This window comes from Gymnoscopelus microlampas (assembly GCF_963454915.1).
Source record: "Gymnoscopelus microlampas genome assembly, chromosome: 7".
Taxonomy (NCBI): Eukaryota; Metazoa; Chordata; class Actinopteri; order Myctophiformes; family Myctophidae; genus Gymnoscopelus; species Gymnoscopelus microlampas.
The window spans coordinates 19,958,446-19,981,343 of NC_139944.1; the positions used below are offsets into that span (position 1 = coordinate 19,958,446).

A 22,898-nucleotide genomic window follows, 5' to 3' on the forward strand; every position below is an offset into this window, starting at 1 on the left:
TGAACGATGCAATAGGGCTTAAATGCAGTTTAACTCCTACATCCTACATCTCTCTCCCCTCTCTCGGTGTAAGACAAAGTCAATAATTAGCAGACTTTTCTTTCTTTCTTTGTGTCTTTCTTTCCACCAACGAGAATAAACTGTGCATGAAGAGGAAGGGGGCGCAGAGGGAGGCAATCTTGTTACCAGCCGGCATAGCCCTGGGAAGATTTCTATCAGACACACACGTATAGAGAGAGGCATCCATTTAGAAAATGGCTTTTCTAGGCATGCTGGGCCATTTAGCACACCCTGTGACGACTCCTGTTTGGGGCCGTGATAAATGTTCTTTCACGCCCGCTCTCTACTGCGCGTGCAGTCAGACCAACACGCACACATACACGCCGCCATATGGACAGGCAGAAAAGACGTAGTATTTTGGGACGTGGGGGTGGGGGGGGATTTCGCGGGATTGTTTTTACTCTATGTTCGTCATTTTGTATTGAGATCATTCAGACGGATAGACAGTTTCAAATATCCATCCGGAAACATGGCCGATGGAAACCAACAAGCATGAGCAGCCTCTCGCCACCAGCCTCTCACAACCAGCCTCGCACAACCAGCCCCTCTCCACCAGCCCCTCTCCACCAGCCCCTCGCCACCAGCCTCTCACAACCAGCCTCGCACAACCAGCCCCTCTCCACCAGCCCCTCTCCACCAGCCCCTCGCCACCAGCCTATCTCCACCAGCCTCTCGCCACCAGCCTCTCTCCACCAGCCTCTCTCCACCAGCCTCTAACCACCAGTCTCTCAAGCCAGTCAACTTTTCCACAATCTTCAAATGCCAAAGCGTCAATAACTCCGCCTCACAAAAGTTGCGACAGGAAACAAGTGCAGAAGTGCAGACATCCACTTAAATTTCTAGACAATCAGCACTTCCGATGTGCAGGCCGTTAGGCGGGAGCATTTTAAACTACAGAGACTATCCTTCCACCAACCACCAATCATTAACCCTTTAACCAGCTGTAGCCCCCCTGTCCACCTACCAGCTCCACTACACTTTCCATCAATGTCACAACAGCAGTAATGACCAATTAATGGAACTCTGGGAGTGTACAAATGGACCTGACATTTGGTCCATTTTAACACTCCCAGACTTTAACACTGATTAAAGGTTCAAGGTTCAATGTTTCTTTACTGTTACATCTTGTGTATGGGTACATAAGAGTAACGCTATTTTGTTGTGGTTCCTCAGACATTGTAGCAGCAGTAACAGCAAACATATATATATAACAAGTTAAATAGTGAACAAATTGCGTGGGGGGGTTGACGTTTCCAACATTTCTTTAGTTTTCCCCTAATCTCTCAGCAGAATCTGTCAGCTAAGAAAGGGGAGATGCCAAACCGAGTTCCTATTTCTATACAAAAAAAGGAGGTGGTGCCCCCAGAGGTTGGTTTTCCCCTGGTTTGATCATTCATAAGCCTGATTGTCTGGGAGAATTAGGTAATTGCACAGCCTATTGCCAGTGGCCTTTGGGCTGCAGAGCCACTTGCTATGTGGCAGCATGTGAAACAGTCCGTGGTCGGGATGACTATGATCTTGAGGATTTGACTCTGCACCGACAATGGCTACCACGGCTACTGCTATCACTGAGACAGCTCCAGGCACCATTCTGGACCACTGACACACTCACCCATACAACAACAATGAAACATTTATATCCCAGGGTCCATTACAAGCCCTGGAAGCACAGTGAACATGCGCAACACACTGAGACAAAACGCAGCCAAACATTATCAGTCAGATTCTGTTCCAACCATCTGTTCTACCATGATATAAACACACGTAATGTATACGATACTGTACACACACACACGCAGAGATGTGTGGATCTGCCTTACATAATGCAGCCCGTTTGAAATCTCACAGATCCACAATGTAAACATTAAGGAAGCGAGTAGACATCACATAGTAGAGTGCTGGACATACCGCTCTCATCTGCTGCGTTCCGGTGACGTGTTGCAGAACCTTCTCCAGCTCTTTCTCAATGCGTCCGGCCCAGTGCATCATTCTGGAAAAGACATTAAAAAAGGCATCTTACTTCTACACATCACCCAAGATTTCCATCTCAGCAGGTCTCTCTCTCTCTGTGTGTGTGCGTGTGTGTGCGCGTGTCTGTGTGTGTGCACGTGTGTGCGTGTGTCTTATACTTGGATGTGCGGCATGTGCGGCATGTGTTTGGTATTTGCACAGGTCTTTTGCGAGTGCATTTCTGTCGTGTGTTTGTTACGTGCATCTAGAGAGGTCGAGAAATTCAGTTTCAGCTTTGCCCAGCTGTTGGTTGCTCAGGTGGTCACAATAAGCGCTCAGGAAGAGCTGTTAGGGATTACATTACATACATAGAATGTGTTAATTATGGCCTTAACAGGGATCACACAGAGTGACAAGGTATTCCTCATGCGTCTGTTTATATGTTTTTAATTGATCTGGGCTTCATGGATTGGAATCAGTCTGGTACTCAGGCTATCATACAGTAGACAGGGCGAACCTGTGACCTTCTGATAACTGCTAAGGCACCGGCCGCCCCTTTTGTGCTTTTGTGGACTATGAGATGCAGTCTATAATATAGACTATAGTTTATAGTCATATGGAGAACAAAACAACAACATATAGACTCTAAATGTTGTCGTTTGGTTCTCCATTGGAGAGCACTTTGGGTCAACGTCTTTGTTGTTTTTATATACTATATAATGTCTCTTTTCGACTACAAGGGGTAACCCAGAACCTTCCATAACCTGAAACGTTCCACAACTCATGAAATTATGTGATCATTTTTTTTTACGTTTACATTATAACCCGAACCACGCCCGAAGGGGTGTAAGCGTTGTAAGCTTGTAGATCGTCTATTTTCGCTATTTTAGAAAGATTTTTAAAGTAGAACTTCTAAGTTCTGGGTTCCCACTTCCCAAACCTCAAGAGTTAGTAGCACCTCCTGAGCATAAGGGCCCAAATTAGGTTGTGAGAAGAGAACGTTATCTGAAACAGAGCTGTAGCATTCTGGAAACCAATCTAGACCCTGTGAAATACATTTCACAGCACAGTACGGTTTGCTTAGTTCCTGCAGTCGAAAAGAGCTATAAATATAGGTGACTTGACCCCGTAGCAGTCTACCAGTATCTACTGTTTCTAAATATATCTGTCTCCCTGTTCTTGTCTACTTTGCTGAAGTGCCTTCCAGGTAAGCAGAGTCTATATCACTGGTAAGGTCAGTCATCATCAGTCCCTTCTTCACCCATCACATATAGTACTGCATTTATCTACAGTAAACTTTTTAATTTTTACATATCGTCGCTGTTGGGCAGAAACCTCATATTTAAAAAAAATAATAACATATCTACAAGTTCACAACGCGTCGCAATGAGACGTGTTGTGAGCTTGTAGATCGGCTATTTTCGCTATTTTAAAATATTTTTAAAATATTCCAAATGGAATGGTTTGGACATACAAGGTTTCTGCCCGATATTATGCACAATTTAATTTAATTTCACATAATTATATGAAAATATATCATTTAATATAATTATAGAATTCACATAATTCATTTATTCATTGTTGTGCCAGTTTGACCACTTTGAACCACTTTTGGTGCCCCTGTTTTGAAAATGCTATAGTAAACAGCAAAAATAGCAGGTCTACTCGCTTGTGATGTGTTGTGAGCTTGTACATCGGCTTTTTTCGCTGTTCACGTTTGTTTGTTTTTTTTGTTTTTTTGTTTTGTTTTTTCTAGTATTAGAGAACTGGACTTGAGTTACAACTGTACCATTTTTTTCCATCTACACCAAATCTCGACGCCAAAAATGGCCGATCTACATTCTATACCAAAACTAATGTCGCCCCAAGAATAGACATGCTGGTTAAAACAAGTCCCGCATTGTAGCTTTAAATGAACACTCAGGAGTTTTACTGTGTGGTTTTGGCCCTGTTCGGCCTTGCCTTGGCCAGAACCAGTGGCCAACATTTAAAGGACTGGGTTATAAAACAGCTCAGGTCTGACAGAAATGCACCATAAGCAGGAGCGGCGTGCTCTGTAAACGGAGCCAAGTTTGGAATTAAGAGATCAAAGGACTGGATCTCATCGCAGTACATCTCCCACGGAGCAACAAATCATTTAATGGATCAAGATGCTCACCAGATCCTTTTAAAATCAGCAGCATGGGGGCCAAGCTGCTGAACTGGATCCACCCTCTGAATGCACTGCCACGGTTCAGCTCTGACTGACTACAGCAGCCCGGCAAGAAGTGACAGACAACAAGCCGATGAACAAATCGTGGCTGTCGGGCAGAAACCTTGTATCTCCATATTTCAAATGTTGTTTTTTTAAATAGCCGATCTACAAGCTCGTAGATCTGCTATTTTTGCCATTTTTGATTTGCTAGTATTAACAAGAGCTTGTGACTGAATAATAACAACATTAGATCCGTTGGAACGCAGCTTCTTTTAAGTAGCTGGTAACGGTTTTGTAAATACACGGTTTTCACCCGACGGCGCCAAACAATTTCTGTCATGTTGTTTTTAGCGAGACACCGACTCCACGACAGGCTTTCTCTTCTAGCAGCCGACCGATAGCTAATCACTGACATCAACAGCACGAACCCAACACAGGCGCTTGTCTTTTTAATATGATGACAGGCAGAAATGTCAGCTTCTAAATGTCAAGATTTGTTGGGGAGACAAAAGGGAAGACAGATTTATTCAATTGTACAAGTCTGCAGAGAAGAGACAGACAGTGCAGGCAACATCGCCAAAGCATTTAGTTAAAAGACGAGTTTCATCCAGGCTGCGACATGAGCCAGACGAGAAGCAGCGCGGCCGCGGAAGTGTTAGCATGTGCGGCAGGCTTGTGTTTATAGCGAGAGGATTAAAAGTAAGGAAGAGAGGCCTCTAAAAGGATTGCGCCAGGCAGGCCTCTTGAAGAGCGCCCGCTCAAGATGAAAAGGTCACCAAGCAATGAAGTGAAAACTGGCTTACAGTGAGACCAGAGTGAAGCAGAACCGCAGTGACGCTAACAGAAAGTGACAATACCTCTGTCCCCGAGCCAGGCAGACATTGCACACAACGTGAGCAGTGTACAGTAAATGCCCACACATCCACATACAAACCACATATTAGTATATGTGGGGTGTAAATACCTACACTATTTTGTGTGTGAGTGTGTTCAGTACAGTATGTAACTACAGTACATGTATACACACACACACACACACATAATAGTGTAGGTATGTGCACAGGGTATAATACAAGGTGTGCACAATGTACGCACTTTTAATGTTCTGTAAGCCAGCTAATTCCTTAACCTCCGTGTCCCTATTCTGGTCATAATGATAGGTGAACATATGGTAAAAATACTGTAGGCAAAGATTCTGCAAAATTAGCTCACAAGCTCACAAGTTTGTAGATCAGCTTTCGATCAGAAATTTTCAGCAAAGATATTTGGTGTAGAGGGAAAAATGGAGGGGAGTCAAGTACAGGCAACGAAGTATACAGGGTTTAAGTGGTTGAGATCTAGTGTAATTCTTTACTCATTCCTAAGGCATGCACTGAGGCTTATAAGGGAAGTTCATAAGCGACAGTGTACTGTATATGTGATGAAAGGCCTAACTGCAAGTTCTTGACAATCCAAATATTCATATATAATATCCAGAATTGTCTTTATCAGTTGCTCCTGTGCTCCGTGGACAAGGAACCGGAAGTAACAACATCATTCACTCTTAATGTATGGAGAGACAGATCTCAAAATCCCACGTATAGAGCAAGTGAGTGTGAATTAAGCAGATTCTGTAACTAGAAAACGGTATCCCTCCAATGTGGATCTTGGACTTGGCTCCAATGTGAGTCTCTGACTTCATCATGTGACCAGCCTGTGACAGTCATCTATGACGTCAGTCGTCTATGATGTCAGACATTATATATATAAAAAAATAAACAGACTGTGTGCAAGGGGCTTTATACTTGGTTGCATGCTGTGTCACCACACTGGAAATAGCAGATCTACAAGTTGTGAACTTGCAGATCTGCTATTTCCAGTGTGCGACTCAGCTGCACAACTATCCAAGTATAAATCACCCTTCACTCTGACCCCGTTTCAGTGAAAAGAAAACTTTCACAGAAGATTCTCATTCTACAAAACATTAAAGGAGAATAGCGATGCTGTCTGATGTTATGTCTTTTCGATAGCAAAACTTTTATATTTGTTGCCTGGCTGTTTTTCCAGGCACTTGAAGAATAATGGGAGAGTGGAGAACGCAGTGAAGTGAGTTTGAATACAAGACCTGTAGGTCAGTCAGTCATCATCACATTACGCTGCTGCCTGCTGCAATGGATCACCATAATCCATGCGGAACACTGAAAAAATCCATCAGGGCCAAAGTTGGGACTATTTTCCTACTGTATGTGTGTAAAATGGCAAAATGTGCGGGGAAATTGCACTGACTCTCATTCCAACTACTGTAAGTGGGGATAATTTACCTTGGGAAGATTGTGTATCCAGTTCATTTAGATTCCACTGATAGCAAGAAGTTTTCTCCTCACGATTTATGTCACAAATTTCAACAAATGGGAGACTACAGCTATTTCAGAAAATAGGCTAATAACACCCACAAACCACCCACACGCCTACAAGTATGATTACAAACACACAATATATACTCATGGACACACATCCAGACAGACATGCATACACATGTAAACAGACTTAAATGCAGGCATACATGCAGGCACACACTCACACACGCACGCACGCACACACACACACAGGAGTAGCAAAGAATTTTGGGCCCTGTACACACATACTGTATGTTGTCCATCCTGATTAATGACTCAAACACCTTTCAAAAACTTTGAAAATAATTAAGATATAGATTAAACGCTATTGATCTCAGGTGTCATCAATATTCAAGAATCAAGAGGGGTTTATTTGTTAATCGCTCATACAGCCACAAGCAGCTAAATGTTAGCAGCAACAGTAGCAAACAGGTGAGTAAGAGTCAATAAACAAAGAAAAAGAAGGATAAAACAAAATAAAATGATGAGCATAGATTTTGCTAGGGTTCATGTGGTTAACAGCCATAAAGATATACGTATGAAGAGCCATTTGAACAAGTTTCTATTTCTTTTTCTGTGCAAATAACAAACCCACTGGCCAAATCCACTGGCTGTTCATTCACAGTACACACAATAGCCAACACAGTGGCACATTAGGTCACACAACCTCCACTTAAACTCGAGAACGTGCCACCTACAGAAGTTCTCCGAAGACTCCTCCATTATCAGCTGCATTACGGATGACAGCGAGGAGTCGTCCCTGGTGGACAGCTTCGTAGGGTGGTGCAAGAACAACCACCTTCAGCTCAACATGGAGCTGGTGGTGGACTACTGGCGGAGCAAGAAGAGTCTCCCAACTCACATCGCCCTCAGTGGGGACGAGGTGGAGATGGTGGACACCTACTAGCTTTGTAGTTGGAATCAAACTCAACAATCCTCTGCGATGAGCTAGCGGCGATGAGGAGGAGCATCTTCAGCCACAGACCCATCGTCCCCTGTCACAAGACTGAGTAACTTCAGTCCCTTGTGCTAGCCATCAGGCTACATAACCAAACCCCCATGCATTCTGTTCTGTTCTTGGATTCATTACTAGATTAATGACCCTATTGCACATGGACTATACTGGGATGTACACTAAAGCACCAGGACTGTTGCCTGCCTAGGTTAACTGATGTAAATGTTTTACTGCTGATAGATGCTTGCTGAGAGATGATAGCTCATCATGATACACTGTTTCTGTTGACTGACTGCACATACAGTATATTATCCATATACACACCATGTGGGCTGGCTGACACTGTGCATATCCGTCTCATATTCACTATCAATAATCTGTTCTGTACATAATATCCACTCATTGACAAAATATGTATGTTTAAATTACTGGTGGCGATAGACTGTACATTATATGCCTATATTAGATTAATATTGATTAATAGTTTATAAATTAATTATGCATCATTCCACATGCCTATGGCTTGTCAAGACTTTAAGTCTACCAGTACCCATTTTTATTTGTATTACATTATATTTGTATTAATCTTCTTTCTCTGCACATGCTTACAGTGAGCTTTGATGACACCTGAATTTCCCCATGGGGATCAATAAAGTTCTACCTAGTATGGTCACAAACAAAAAAGTATTATCCGACTTTGGTTGTAGCTTCAAATTCTGTGAAGTCGAATGTCTTCATCCCAAAACCTAGAAGGACAGATGCGCTGTAGTTGGCTAGTTCTCTGGTTGCTTCCCAAACGTGAGGAACGTGAGGCCCTCTAGAGCATCATCAGGACAAAGTTCAAGGAAAAATAAAAAAATCAGTTCAACTACTGCAATATCAGGACTACATGGTTGGCACTACAGACAATGACAAACTGCACAGAGAAAACAGAAGTGCAGAAAATCTGCCTCCCTCTCCCTCCCCGGCGACCTGAATATTTATTACAGTACAGACCAATTCCACCCACATCAACCAGCCAGCGGCAGCACCACCTGGGAAGACCAGCCCATTAACCATCTCGGAGGCCAAAGTGTGCACAGCCTTCAAATGTGTGAAGATCTGCAAAGGCTGCAGGCCCTGACAGGATGCCAGGCCAAGTCCTAAAGGCAGGTGCGGACCAACTGGCGGGAGTTTTTGTGGACATTTTCAACATCTCCCGGGCTGGGGTCCCCGCAGGCTTCAAAATGTCCACCATTCTGTCCATCCTCAAGCACTCCAAGGTGACATGCTTGAATTACTGGAGACATGTCACCCCAACAGCCAACAAATACTAGTAAGAGATTACATTTGCTCCATGCTACCTGCCTTGCAGGACCCGTGGCAATTTGTATACCGTCAATTTGCAACGATGCAATTGCCATGGCACACCATCCTCTTGCACAAGTACTATGCGTATGTTGTTTCGTGGACTAAAAGCTTTACATTCAACTCTATAGTCCCAGTAAGTTCAGAGACTTCGAGCTGCACCCAAGCATGTGCGACTGGATTAGACTTCCTGATGAACCGCCGACAGATGGTGAGAATGGGCAACATCACATCTGACCCCCTGACCCTGAACACAGGAGCCCCTCAGGGATGCATGTTGAGCCCTCTCCTGTACTCCCTGTACACACATGACTGCATAGCCACACACAGCTCCAAAGTCAATATCAAGTATGCTGACGACACAAGAGTGGCTAGATAGTCAACAATGTCGGCCTATGGGGACGAGGTCAGATCACTGGCACTCTGGTGTCAAAAGAACCTCGCCCTCAACGTCAACAAGATGAGCTGATCGTGGACTCCAGAAAGCTGTGGAGAAACACATCGACGAGGAGCTCAAGTGGGGCACACACTTAAAAAGCGCTCAGAAGCTACAGCTACTGTACTATACATGTTCCGTTGCCTGAAGAACTTTGGACTGGGCTCACTCATCCCCAGACTGTACAACAGTTCCATTGAAAGCATTCTATCAGGCTCTGTCACCGCCTGGTATGGGAAGTTGGAACTGCACCGCCCGCGAACGGAAAGCCCAGAGAGAGTCCCTTCAGAAACTGTACGAGAAGCGGTACGTGGTCAAAACTCAACGTATCATCAAGGACATTCACCACCCCAGCCACAATCTGTTCACGCCACCATGATGACAACCACAGCCAGCTATACCACAGCATCAAGAGCCAGACCATCAGATTTCTGCAGAGATTCCACCCGGCTACCATCAGACTGTTGAACAAGGCCTGAACACCGCCTGTCGCCAGGCTGGCCTGCCACACTGAACACTTTACTTTTTGATGGACTACTTTTCCTGATTTTGGATTACCTTCCCTCATGTGGATTTGTTCCTTATGCGGACTACCTTCCTATGTGGACCTTCCGACATGTTTTAATTTTCCTTCCCACCTCGGTCCTTCTGTCTAGCCAATTGTAATCTGAGTTCCCAGAAGTTTTCGCCAGCTCTGGCGAGGAACTTCTGGGCCAGAGCCCTGGTATTTGTGGGCGGGATGTACCTTACGCTCTGAATCTGAGCGGACACGCCTCTTACCGGTCTGAGAGCTGTGCAACTCGTCTAAAAAGTCCGACGAGAGGCAAACAGCAGTACACAACAATGGCGGCCGAAATTTCTCAAGGGGAAATTGCTTCCCGTCGATCCTATTTAGATGCAACACCCACTGCATGTGGATCCCGCCCCCTTTTCTACATTGGCTGTTGATTTTAATCACAACGCAGTGGCCGCGCCCCTGCTGTCCAAGCTCCGACGCTAACCCTCCCAGACTAAGCCAATTGGTACAGGTCCTTTTATCTTTCCTTGGTGTCCAACCTCTCATAGAACTCCTCACACTCCTTTTCCTTAGCTTTTGCCACCTCTCTCTTCGCCTTACCCCGCATCTCCTTGAACTCCTGCCTACTTTCTTTGACTATCTGGCTTTCCTGTACTCCCTCATTACACCACCAGGTCTCCTCGTCTTCCTTTAACTGTCCCGAAGACACCCCTAAGTACTTACTTAGCCGTTTCCCATACCAATTATACAGTAGTTGCCCGGTCATCCGGCAACTCTTCACTGCCACCCAGTGCCTGTCTTAACTCCTACCTTAACTCCACATGGCATTCTTCCTTCTTCAACTTCCACCGTTTGATCTCTCTCTGCCTTCATTGTCTTCCTCTGCTTGGATTATGTATTAATTATGTACAGAATAATGAATGATGTACATGTACACCTCAAAAAAGTTAGGCGCACCAGTACAACCAATGTAAAAAGTTAGTCTAGAGCCCTGTAAGTGGGTTGCTCAGGGACAGTTTCGACACAAAGACAGGGGGCAAACTGGCAATTTTCCAATCCCCAGACGGCCTCTCTACCCACTCAGCTACGGCTAAATCCATTAGCAAAGGTTGAATCACCTTTCTTTGGAAACAACCGAGTCATCATTTGTTTTCCTATATTTATTTTATTAATTTCCATTTCCTTGCTTTGTTTTCTTTTTTGAAATCCAGAATTTGCACCTTATTGATGCCAATACATTTTTACTATTCTATACCTGAGAGGGCCCACAACATTTAACATTTCAGTGTTTTTTATTAATTTTGTTATATCATTAACAATCATAGGCCTCCGTCGGTCAGGGTTGACCATGGTTCGCACATCCTATGGGTCTGGTCTGGAGCAGGGTCTCTTATGACTGTAGAGCCCTATGCCGGAGTGGCTTGGTCAAAGAGATCGCATATGTATGGTTGTTGGTCTGTCTGCGTTGTGCGTTGTTGTGCTCTTTTCTGCGGGCCCTCTCGTCTGACAGTTTTTCCCCCCGTCATGAGGTGTTGGTATAAGGTGCTTATCCACCTCATGTAGTCAGATGAAAGAGCTTCCAAGGATTTGATGTTGATTTAAAGGGCCTTCATGTCTCTCTTACAGACATCTCTGTAGCGCACGACCTGTTCTCCTCCCACGTGCCAGTTCTCCATAGGAGGTCTTTAGAAATGCAACCGTCGTCCATACGATGCACATGGCCCAGCCTGCGCTGTCTGAGCTGTGTGTACATGCTGGGGAGGCCAGCACGTGTCAAAACATCAGTGTTGCACACTTTGTCTTGCCAGGATGTGCCCAGGATGCGGCGGAGGCTTCTCAGATTAAAGGAGTTGAGTCTTCTCTCCTGCTGGCATAGGTAGTCCACGTCTCGCTGCCATACAGTAGCGTAGACAACGCAGGCGTTGCACACTCACACACTTTTAATTAAGGCATTTTGAGGGGATGCCTGCCCCACCCCTTTTGAGGGCCTGCCCCTCCCCTTTTGAGGACATGCCCGATCATAGTTGAGAGCCTGCCCAAATCCTTTTGAGGTTTCACCCCACCCCTATTGAGCGCCTGCGCACCCACCCACAAACACACACACACACACACACACACACACACACACACACACACACACACACACACACACACACACACACACACACACACACACACACACACACACACACACACACACACACACACACACACACACACACACACACACAGGTGTGGATAATAGTAAGGCCTATAGAGGGCCTGAAGATATTGTAGTAGAGGAAAGAGATAAACAGGAAATGCTTCCCACAGCATCTCATTGTCTTCTCAGCATCCTCACAGCACACGTGCTCAAACACATGTTGAGAATCTAACAGTTAATTGCAGCACCAAAACTAAGTGAATGACAAAGGCCTAAATGGCTCTTTGGTCCCCTCTGCCCCAACATACAAAATAGGGCCTAACTACCTGCCCAGAAAGATGCCACATATTGCAGCTTTGCAGTCACAATTCATTTGAGAGCATACTTAGTGTTTCCCCTAGACATGTGGGCTCCTAGCGCACACACACACATCATCCTGTGTGTTAGGCTTCCATGCCCTCAAGGATGGGCACATCAGCTCTCTGTACACATTAATTAGGTAACTGTCAAATTCTGACAAATAGCACACTGATATGGGTGACACAAACCCAGTTTTTGAAGCCCAGGAGATATCTCAATATAACGTAGATAGTGGATTATAGCCTACATATCCTATTCAAATCTTTTCAAATAGTCTACATAGGAATATTGGCAGGCTCAGGGAGTGATGGGTAAAGGGATTTGGGATTACAGTAATCTGTTAACGAACCCTGGTGAAAGTAATATATTACAATTCCTTAAAGAAACCTATAATTACTACTATTGAAAGATTACTCAAAAATGCTTGCAGAGGTACAAAGACAGAATCATTTCACACAAACAATGATTTATTATGGCTAAATTATTATAAAGTTGGTTAAATTACAGTCTGCATAAGGAATAATAATAAAATAGCCTACATGACATTTTTAAAGATATATTCACATGAAATAAAGCATTTGAAATTGGTCAACCTAAATAAAGCAATTCAATTAGGATTCTTTTTATATTGGAGTGCAGAGAATTCACGTCCCTGTCATTTCTGAGTCACCTTCATCACGTCAGCTCATGGATGAAGGTTATAGCCTAAAACAGCTTAATACTTGATATTTGAATAGCTTAGAGTTAGAGAGAGAATATCGTAGGCCTGACACTTGCATTTAGATTCATAAGTTACAAATATAATGAAGTGCTTATAAATAAGGCTATATAAATGAATAGTAGCCTATAATCTGAGCTACAAAATATTAGAACATTAATTTTCAAAAATATAATTCTTGCCTATAAAAAGAAAGATTTGCTACGCTTATACATTTTCAATGTAAAAAAGATATGGTGAAAAGTATTGATATATCAATAAATCTGTGAACCTTGCATGAACTTCTGCCACTTCAGTCTCGGTGCTTAACTTTTAGAGAGAGAGAGTTGGCAATAATTTAAGTTGGTTTAGGTGAGCATTTTTACATTTGGCAGTTGTTTTCATCTTTCAAATGCCACTTATCGTGTGTACAGATGAACATTCCAATAAGACATCAAAGAAGAGGTGAGAGAATAATCAGGCAAGAGTTTGATTTCCTTCATATCATAAGTGCACTGGATAACGGTCCATTTTGGCTCCTCTTCTTTTAACTATGAATATGGTCATATTTTAGTATAGGCTATTGTGGAAAGTGTAATAACGGCCAGTCATATAAATAAGCTATACCATAACTAAAGCTATATAAACTGTTATTTTGATGGTGCAGTTGGAATAACGGCCAGTTTAAGACTTTGAGAATAGCCTCATTATTTTTGTCCTGGAGGCTGAGCCATCCATCACGCGTAAACGGGATGCTGTTGACGTTAGCACGGTCTACTTAACCATGTCATATCGAGACATCACAATAAAACAACGACCAGTGCGTTATTTGAAATGTTCACGACAATAACGGTTGTCTGGCGGGATTATTTCACTAATAGCAGTAGTCAGTATGGAATTAGGCTACACACGCACCTACCGGTGCGTGTGTAGACTAATTCCATACTGACTATAGTGTCAAATCAGCTAGAAACGAGGCACAGTTATAAAACCTCACCGACGACAACATAAACCAGAGAGAATAGATGTCAAAACGGAGATCAGAGACGGACTCGTGGTCGTGTAATTCGGGACAGTCAGCAGCAGCATCGCGCTGATACAAACAGCGGTGTTTCGGATCGTCTGGCCCACCTGTCCTAGTTCCCCCGTCCCCCCCACCTTCTCTTCAAATAGTCGTGGGTTATACTCACGTGTAGTGCTGGGGGAAGCTTTGGATCCCGGTGGTCGGCGGCGTGGACACGCATATGATCAGGATAGTTTGGATCGAGAAGAAGAGACAGAAGACACCGTAGCAGGTCTGGGCGCCGCAGATCGCCATTTTCCATTAAATATTCAAAGAAAACTAGGGAATAAATAGACTGGAGAGCGGACCGGAAGAACGGTCTCGTCTTCTTTACAGGGGCTGAGCTAAGAATAAACAGGCGAGCTGCTCCAGAGGGAAAGTGTGTGGGGTTGGTTGTTGCTGCTGCTGGCTGGTTGAAGAGGCTCCGTCCTCCTTCCCTTCCTAAGAGACTTGAGCAGTGAAATCTCAATCTACAGCGTGCTGGACTCAGAGGATTGGCAGCTCAGAGACACAGACACAGATGCACTGACACTGACGCGGCTGCCCGCTGGTTCCTGCTGCTGATGCTCTACCTTATTGGCGCACTGACTCGCTCTCCTCTCTCCCTCTCCTCTCCTCCTCAGTCACACGCGTTTGCTCCGTTTTCTCTCCCTCTCCGCCTCTCTCTCTCTCGCTCGCTCTCTCTCTCTCTCTCTCTCTCTCCCTCCCCCCCCTCTCCGCCTCCTTATTAGTCACACGTTTGCTTCTGTTCTCTCTCTCTCTCTCTCTCTCTCTCTCTCTCTCTCTCTCTCTCTCTCTCTCTCTCTCTCTCTCTCTCTCTCTCTCTCTCTCTCTCTCTCTCTCTCTCTCTCTCTCTCTCTCTCTCTCTCTCTCTCTCTCTCTCTCTCTCTCTCTCTCTCTCTCTCTCTCTCTCTCTCTCTCTCTCTCTCTCTCTATCTCCAATGTAACAAACGGACGTTCAGCGTTGAGCACAAGAAAGACGACACACAGCGGTGCTTCCTTCAAATATTCCTGCGCAACAGACAGGGGCGCGCGTCAGGCCAGCTTCCTCCTCGTGTCCTCTGTCCTCCTGTCTTTCCCCGTACTCCATGCTGTCCTGAGTGTCCTCTGTCCTTGTGTCCTCTGTCCTCCTGTCCCCGTATATAGCAGTACTCCATGCTGTCCTCTCTGGGTCACGACAAACGGACAGACAGACTGGACTTAAACCTGGCTGGCGTCCCTATTTTCATTTATTTTTGTAATAACACCCTGTGTGGGGTAACTAAACTGTATTAAAAATCACCTTGACAGCGCTGTTTATTATAGAGCATCTATTCAAGTGGTCCAACAATTCAATTATATTGCAGTGAGATAATACATTAATTAATGACTCTTGAGATAGAGAATAACCACTTAAACCCCATTTACTTCATTGACCGGGGTCCCCCTGGGCTCTATACTTGGTGGTCCCTGGCTTTTTTCCCTGTAGGTACACCAAATCTCTTCGCTGAAAGTAGCAGATCTACAAGCTATACATCAACTATAATCTATAGGGATGGGATTATTTACTTTATTTATTTTTTGTTTATTGAATTTTCCACAGAAGTATTCAACATCAAAAGTTGGTATTATGCAGATAGGTAATAGCTTCCTCCAGTGCATGTAATATTGCAGTAGGGATATGCCCCCCGTTTCACATTACATGACAGCATTTTTCTAATCATAAGCTTGTTAGGCTATATTTGGTGTACCAAACCATTCTCTGGACATAGCCTAAGTCACTGTTTACTGTGACGGTAAATAAAGGAGGAGAGATGGACTGAAAAACCCGAAATAAAGCTAATTCAGCATGAAGCTACCCTCGGGAGAGTCGAATATATCTCACCCCATCAGTGTGTGTGTGTGTGTGTGTGTGTGTGTGTGTGTGTGTGTGTGTGTGTGTGTGTGTGTGTGTGTGTGTGTGTGTGTGTGTGTGTGTGTGTGTGTGCGTGTGTGCGTGTGTGTGTGTGTCCTGCACTGATCTCTGACCTACAAGGGTGCACACCTTGTCTAAAAGGTACAGTACCAAGAACACATACAGGACATTTACATGTTGTCTAATGGAATGCATATTCACAAGGGCGCAGAGAGTATAGGTCTGGCTGGAATATTGCGAGCGCGCACACACACACACACACACACACACCTCTAAAGAATATATATATACATACTATACAAATACACATTTTACATGCACGCACACACACACACACACACACACACACACACAGTACTTGTTGCTACTTGTTGTTTGTCATTTGTCACGTTTGATTATGTTTAACTTACTAATTGTTTATTTTAGGTAAGAACCTTGTATAAGCCCTATATGGGTTTCCTTTCTCACCTGCAATATTTCTGACTTTTAATAATGTTATCTTTGTACTGTGTGTATCTTCAAGCGCGTCAACACCCGCAAAGCGGTCTTTCCCTGTGTGTAGAACAATTCCTGCTTAAAATCATCCACCTTTTTTCCGGTGCTGCATGGACAAAAGCAAGATAACATGCCCAACCATATGAACGTATACAGTATTCTGAGGCGAACATTCAGCTAAAATAGCCCATACAAGCTCACAACGCAATAAATGAGGTTATAATATGGCTATTCGGCAAAGCTATTTATTGTAGAGGGAAACGAGGATGGAGCCTAGTACTGTATAGATCCCCCTTGGGTCCGGTCAACTACTGTAAGTATATAATAATAATAATAAACTTTATTTGTATAGCACCTTTCATGACATGAAATGCAGCGCAAAGTGCTTTACAGAGCAAGAATACAGTTACAGTTACAACCAATTTAACAATAAAGGGTTTAAGAGGTTCGAATGAATAGCTTCCTTATATACGCGCGCGCGCGTGACACACACACACACACACACACACACACACACACACACACACACACACACACACACACACACACACACACACACACACACACACACACACACACACACACACACACACACACACACACACACACACACACACACATATATACACATACTTCCTTCAAACCAGCTAACTCCAAAATGTTCATTTTTCAGGAAATGAAAAAAGTGGAGTTAGGAGGTTTTGTTCATCATTGATAAGAACAGCTGAATGGACCTCCAAGGTCACAATGAGGTTGGAGGTCAAAAGGGGGTGGAGCCTGGAGTGAGCAAAACCAGCTAACTCTGGTGGAGTTAGCTGGTTTAGCAGAAAGTTTGAGGATCCAATGGAGTTAGATGGTTTTGTCAGAAGCGCTTTTTTATGCTTTTCATTGGTTCAATATTTTCTTTACCAACACACAGACATAAAGGGTGTTCAATGGCCCTGATTTATGGAAAAAAATGCTAAAGCGTCAAAATGGAGTTACCTGGTTTCTGCCGGACAGCAACAAGATAATATTTGTATTACATCTTTCGTATATATATTTTTTTACATGAACAGACAAGGACAACACGCAAGACTATACCACCAATAATAAGAATCAATAAATCCCATATTCCAGAGAATTTTATCAGGCTACCATGCCCGTCTTTCAATGACTGACATCCCGTTGCCCTCACATCCATAAAGAGCAAATGCTTTCAGAAGCATGTTACCGCCCACCCTGGACCCTCACCAGTTAGCTTACAGGCAAAACAAATCCCACGGATGATGCCATATCCACAACATTCCACATCGCCCTCGCACCCACCTGAAGAAGAGGAAATCGTATGTGAGATTACAGCTCAGTATTCAACACAATGGTCCCCTCCAGACTCTACACCCAGGGTTGATGCCAGTTGGTGAGGATGAGCTTCAACACCTCTGACCCTCAACATAGGAGCCCCCCCCCAGGGCTTTCTAAGCCCCTTTCTCTGCTCTCTGTACACCCATGACTGGTTGGCCACACACAGCTCCAACGTGGTGATCACAGACACACAACAGTGATAGGCCTGATCACCGACAATAACGAAGATGGCCGACACATGAGAAAGGTCAACAACCTGACCCACTGGTGCCAGGACAACAACCGCTGATCATGGACTACAGGAAGAGAGTAGGGAGGCTGGACCCCATGGCCATCAACAGATCTGCTGTAGAAAGAGTCAGCACCTTCAAGTTCCTCTCCTGGCATGAGCATACTGGTCATGTGGTGATAAAGGCACAGCAACGCCTCTTTTACCTCAGGTTGCTGAAGAAGTTTGGCATAGGGCCCAATACCCTATAGGCCTTCAACAGAGACACCACTGAGAGCATCCTGACTGCATGGATGCATCACTGCCTGGCATGGAAACTGCACTGCACTCAACCACCGAATTGATCCATCTTCGTACCCATATTTTGCCCACAAGTTTTTAATATTGTGGCTGTCTGGCAGCAGGAACCTTGTATCTCCATATTTCAACTTTTTATGTTTTTTCGTAAATGAATGCCCAACTTCATCATACAAGAGTGTCGCACAAAAGTAGTGAAAATAGCAAATATAAAAGCTATTTTCACTATTTTAAAATGTTTTTTAAAATAAGAATAAAAAAGGAACGGTTTGGACATACATGGTTTATACAGTCACAGTGTGTATCAAATGTGTCGAATGTTCACCGATTTTCACAGAATGTTTACCTATTATGACATGCCAAGAACAGGGACGATAGGGTTCATGTGGTTAAATTAGCTGAACCTATTCATGCTCCCCAGAGGACAAACCCTCACCATTTGAGTGACGCCATGACCTTTTCAAACACCACCCTCAAGCCAAAGTCAATTTTATTTTATTGCCTAAGCTGTAATCCTGGGCGCTACTCTACCTCTGCCAGCCTGGGGAGAGCCCCGAACTGAGCTCATGCTTCCTTCAATGCATGATCAGGCCGCTTCTTATCACCTGTCAGGGGGGAGTTTTCCCGGTAGGACATAGCGCGTGGAAGGAACACGTTATTCCAACCAGTTCCTTTACCCTCCATCAGGCGCCCCGGCTAACCAGGGGGATTACTGCCTGCTTTTTGTGAGGGCACCTACCCTAAGGGACACAGGGAGAACATGCAAACTCCACACAGAAAGGCTCTTTCGCCAACCCCACCTAGGGTATGGGCACTGATGACGCGGAGGAGAGAACACACCCCCAGTGCCCACAGCATCACCGGCGGGAATCGAACCCAGGACCTTCTAGCTGTGAGGCGACAGCACTTCTTTTTTGTTTTTCTCGTTTCAGCACAAAATGAGTTAGGTCCAACTTTTGACTATAAAGGTTTTGACACTTAAAAAAATATATTCAAGGCTTTGAGGATAAAGTTAAAAAGTAAAAAAACATATAAATACTCCACTCGCCAATAATACATTTGGCAATTACTTAAAGGGGAATTTTGGACCACGGTTTACTTACCTTTTCTATGATGTTATGATATCTTAGCATGAATGGTACAGTAGAAAAATGTCATAACTCCATCCCAGGTCCGCCACAGCTTAAAACGTGCGGCGAAAAAAATAAAATAAATAAATATGACTTGACAGTCATATTATTAGCAGCTGCATTCTGTATTGTGTGTGTGTGTGTGTGTGTGTGTGTGTAGCGTGACACAATCTGCGACGCTAAACGCTGGAATGTTTTTATATAAGTGGTGGCAACATTTTTTGACACCACACGGGTCTTCCCAACAATAGCTAAGATTGAAGTCAGTGTGAACATGGCCAAATAATAACTTAATAGCCAAACTAGGTCTAATGAAGCACGCTAGCATTTAGGCTAACCCTCCTGTCTGAGGCTGCAGTAAGACTTGCACTGTCTGTGAATGAGGGGAGCGCAGCGGAGCACTTTTACTGCGGGGGGGCGGGCCGTCTCCCCATTCGTGTCGCCATTGGCTTAAAGGAGTGAAGGACAGCCAGGACAGCCAATGACACTTAGGTGTCACTCAGGTGTCGGACTAGGTCTGAGCCTGTTTGTAGAGCAGCAGCTTTGCAGCAGCTGCTAAAAACTGAAGTCTCGCTAGACGAGATTGAAGTCTCGAGATTTCAATCTCGTCTAGCGGGACTTTTTTTTGGTTGCACTATGAACGTCAGATCTAAAAAAAAAAAAGAAAAAAAAAGCTATTAAAATATGCGATCTAGCGCAAGGCCTATTGGCGCACGTTTTAAGCTGTGGTGGACCTGTGATGGAGTTATGACATTTTTCTACCGTACCATTCATCCTAAGATATCATAACATCATAGAAAAGGTAAGAAAACCATGGTCCAAAATTCCCCTTTAAAAATGAAATCTTACGTCTTGAATATGTTCAGCTATTATTTCACTACATATAAAGTACTCTGCATAACATCTTTCTTCTGGGAGCGAAGCCAGATGGGGCGGGGAAGAGTGCAGGAGGTTGTTCATTGGCTATAGCAGAAATTGCAGATTGGTTCTTGTTGCCACTGTCGACAGTCTACCAAACCTGCCCTAGCGCCAAAGATATTCAATTATTAAAGATACGCCATCCCAATTGGAGCCACTAGAGGTACACAACTCCTACAAATGCTCTCCCAAGTGGGCGTTTGGGAAACTCTGCATAGAGAATATCACCAAGTACCACCATCCCCAAGACAACTTATTACACACTGCCTTATAAATTAATACATTAATTTACCTGTGTTTATCAGGGCCACCATAAAGCATTGAAAACTAAATTATGCTTTCTAGTGCCCACAATATTGACTTCGGTATATGATATAAGGGCCCCCAGAATAATTATATCTTTAATATTTACCTATATTTACCATCGATAAGTCGGCTCCATCCCTTCTGATTTTGTGTCCTCTGATCCAGCTGTTACCATATCATTTTATATTTTAACGGGACATGAAACCCTCGCCTGATTTAGCAGTTTGTTTTCCTGTACAAAACTACACACGGGTAAAAACATGATAGGCAAGTAGACAACACAGCTGTAGCTAATAAGGGTGTGTTAGATTTAGGCGTGCCAATGTGCACGCAGACAGTAGTCAACAGCATTGTCAATGCTTGCACATTGGCACCTAAATCTAACACAACCATTATCATTAGCTGCAGCTGTATTGCTTACATCATGAAGGACTATAAGGTCAGCCTGCCATGTTATTACTCTTCTGTAGTTTTTAAACTGAACTGAAAAACAAACTACAAAATCAGTCACAGGGTCTCATGCCGTCATTCTACACTGCCCTCTGTAGAACTCATCCGGTGGGGTCCTCTATCTCTCGGCTCATTTACCGGACAGAGAGAGGCAGCCAGTCTTCCGACTCTGCTCCCCTTGGTTCACCCATTGAGCGGGGAACATGCAGGTGCTCTGCTACAAAAAGCAAACAGCACTCGGCAGGGTTGCTGCACCACATTCCTGTCACTTCGGTGACAGGGGAAGGAAAATTGTGTTCTGGTAGAAAGGGCACACTGCGGGGCACACGCCTCAGCAGGAGATGGAAAAACTCACCTGAAGCACTACACTACAGTATATCACTGTGCCAATAGGTGTCAGACATCATGCAAAGCAGACATATTGGAAAGAAATAGGGCCTCTGCCTTACTTCCTTCATACTGTAGGTGTTACCAATGATACCAATGAAGGCTCTGTTCCATTCTGGGCAAACAGAGTCAGGGTGCCGATATTGTGCATGTTGGCTCACTGGAAAGACTCTGCTACACCAGTGGGTCTCAAATCGGGGTCCAGGGACCCTCAAGGTTCCTTGAGGGGGTTTCAAATGGCCCCTTAAGGATGTGTAACTCTGACAGTGTACATTCACAGAGCCGTCATTGGAAAACACCTGGGAAGGAAGTAAGGAAGAGGCACAATTTCTTTCCAATATGGCTGCTGTGCATAGAGCCTATTCATGTTCTGGCATACGACGGTGTTGCATGCTGAAAATAGATGATTTGCAAGCTTGTGAGCCATTTACGGCATGCAATGTATGAATCAAACTACATGGGATCTAATAACAGCATATACTGTAGCTCACATTTGGATCTCTGACTTTATGTGGCCATCAGTAGTCATCTAAGACAGTGGTTCCTAATTATTTCAGCAGAGACCCAAAATATTAATTTTGTGTCTCCCTGGGATCCAAACGTACAAAAATACATGAATTAACCACATAAGCCCCTATTTAATACTGAATATGTAAGAGTGACCCTCTTCTAGACAGCATCACCTCCTACAAAGCCATGTCATAAAATTGGCATGTTCCTCACGTCCACAGTAAGTAGTTGGTTGTTTCTGAGTGAGTGTATTATAAAAGTGGCTGCACTTTGTCCATTCCTATTCACGACTGTGGCTATTTACTTCTTATCAGCATCATGGTAGAGGGGAGTGTGGTGTGGTGACTGTATTCCCTGTGGAAACCAGACTGAATTAATATTCTGGCTGGCTCAGTTAAATTCCAATTCCAATTTTCCCATCACACCGTAGGCCTATATGCTATAGAAATACCCTCAGTGTTTTGAGAGTGTAAAGATGTATCGTTATTCTTTGAGACACATACAGGTACAGTATTTGGGGGAATATGACCAAAACATTTCTTAGAGGTGCAAACAACACAGGTATCAGCCATGTAGGTATAACAGTGGTTCATAAACTTTATAATTTCCAAGACCCCCATAAAGTGTGCATTTGGCTCCATTTGCACACTCTCAGAGTTACAGACCTGTAAGGGTCCATTTGGAACCCCTCAAGGAACCCTGAGGGTTCCTGGACCCCACCTTGAAAACCACTGTGGTATACAGTAGCATTATTGTCTCCGCCAGGCCGAAAGGCATGGCGAGAGAGTATGTTTTACCCTCCGTCCGTCCTTCCGTCCGTGTGTCCGTGTGTGTGTGTGTC

The 22,898-nt window shown here is 44.1% G+C and overlaps 1 protein-coding gene across 2 annotated transcripts in view; it reads right to left on the reverse strand.

Moving 5' to 3' along the window:
- Positions 1-14,649, reverse strand: part of cacna2d2a (calcium channel, voltage-dependent, alpha 2/delta subunit 2a) — a 278,517-nt gene extending 263,868 nt beyond the window's left edge. For both annotated transcript variants that reach the window (XM_084061443.1, XM_084061442.1), the window contains exons 1-2: positions 14,225-14,649; positions 1,969-2,050 (exon numbers count right to left, since the gene is read on the reverse strand). In XM_084061443.1, the coding sequence (XP_083917569.1) occupies positions 1,969-2,050; positions 14,225-14,352 (210 nt within the window). In that variant the 5' untranslated portion in view covers positions 14,353-14,649. The remainder of the gene's footprint in view (positions 1-1,968; positions 2,051-14,224) is intronic.
- Between the last annotated feature and the right edge of the window lie 8,249 nt (positions 14,650-22,898).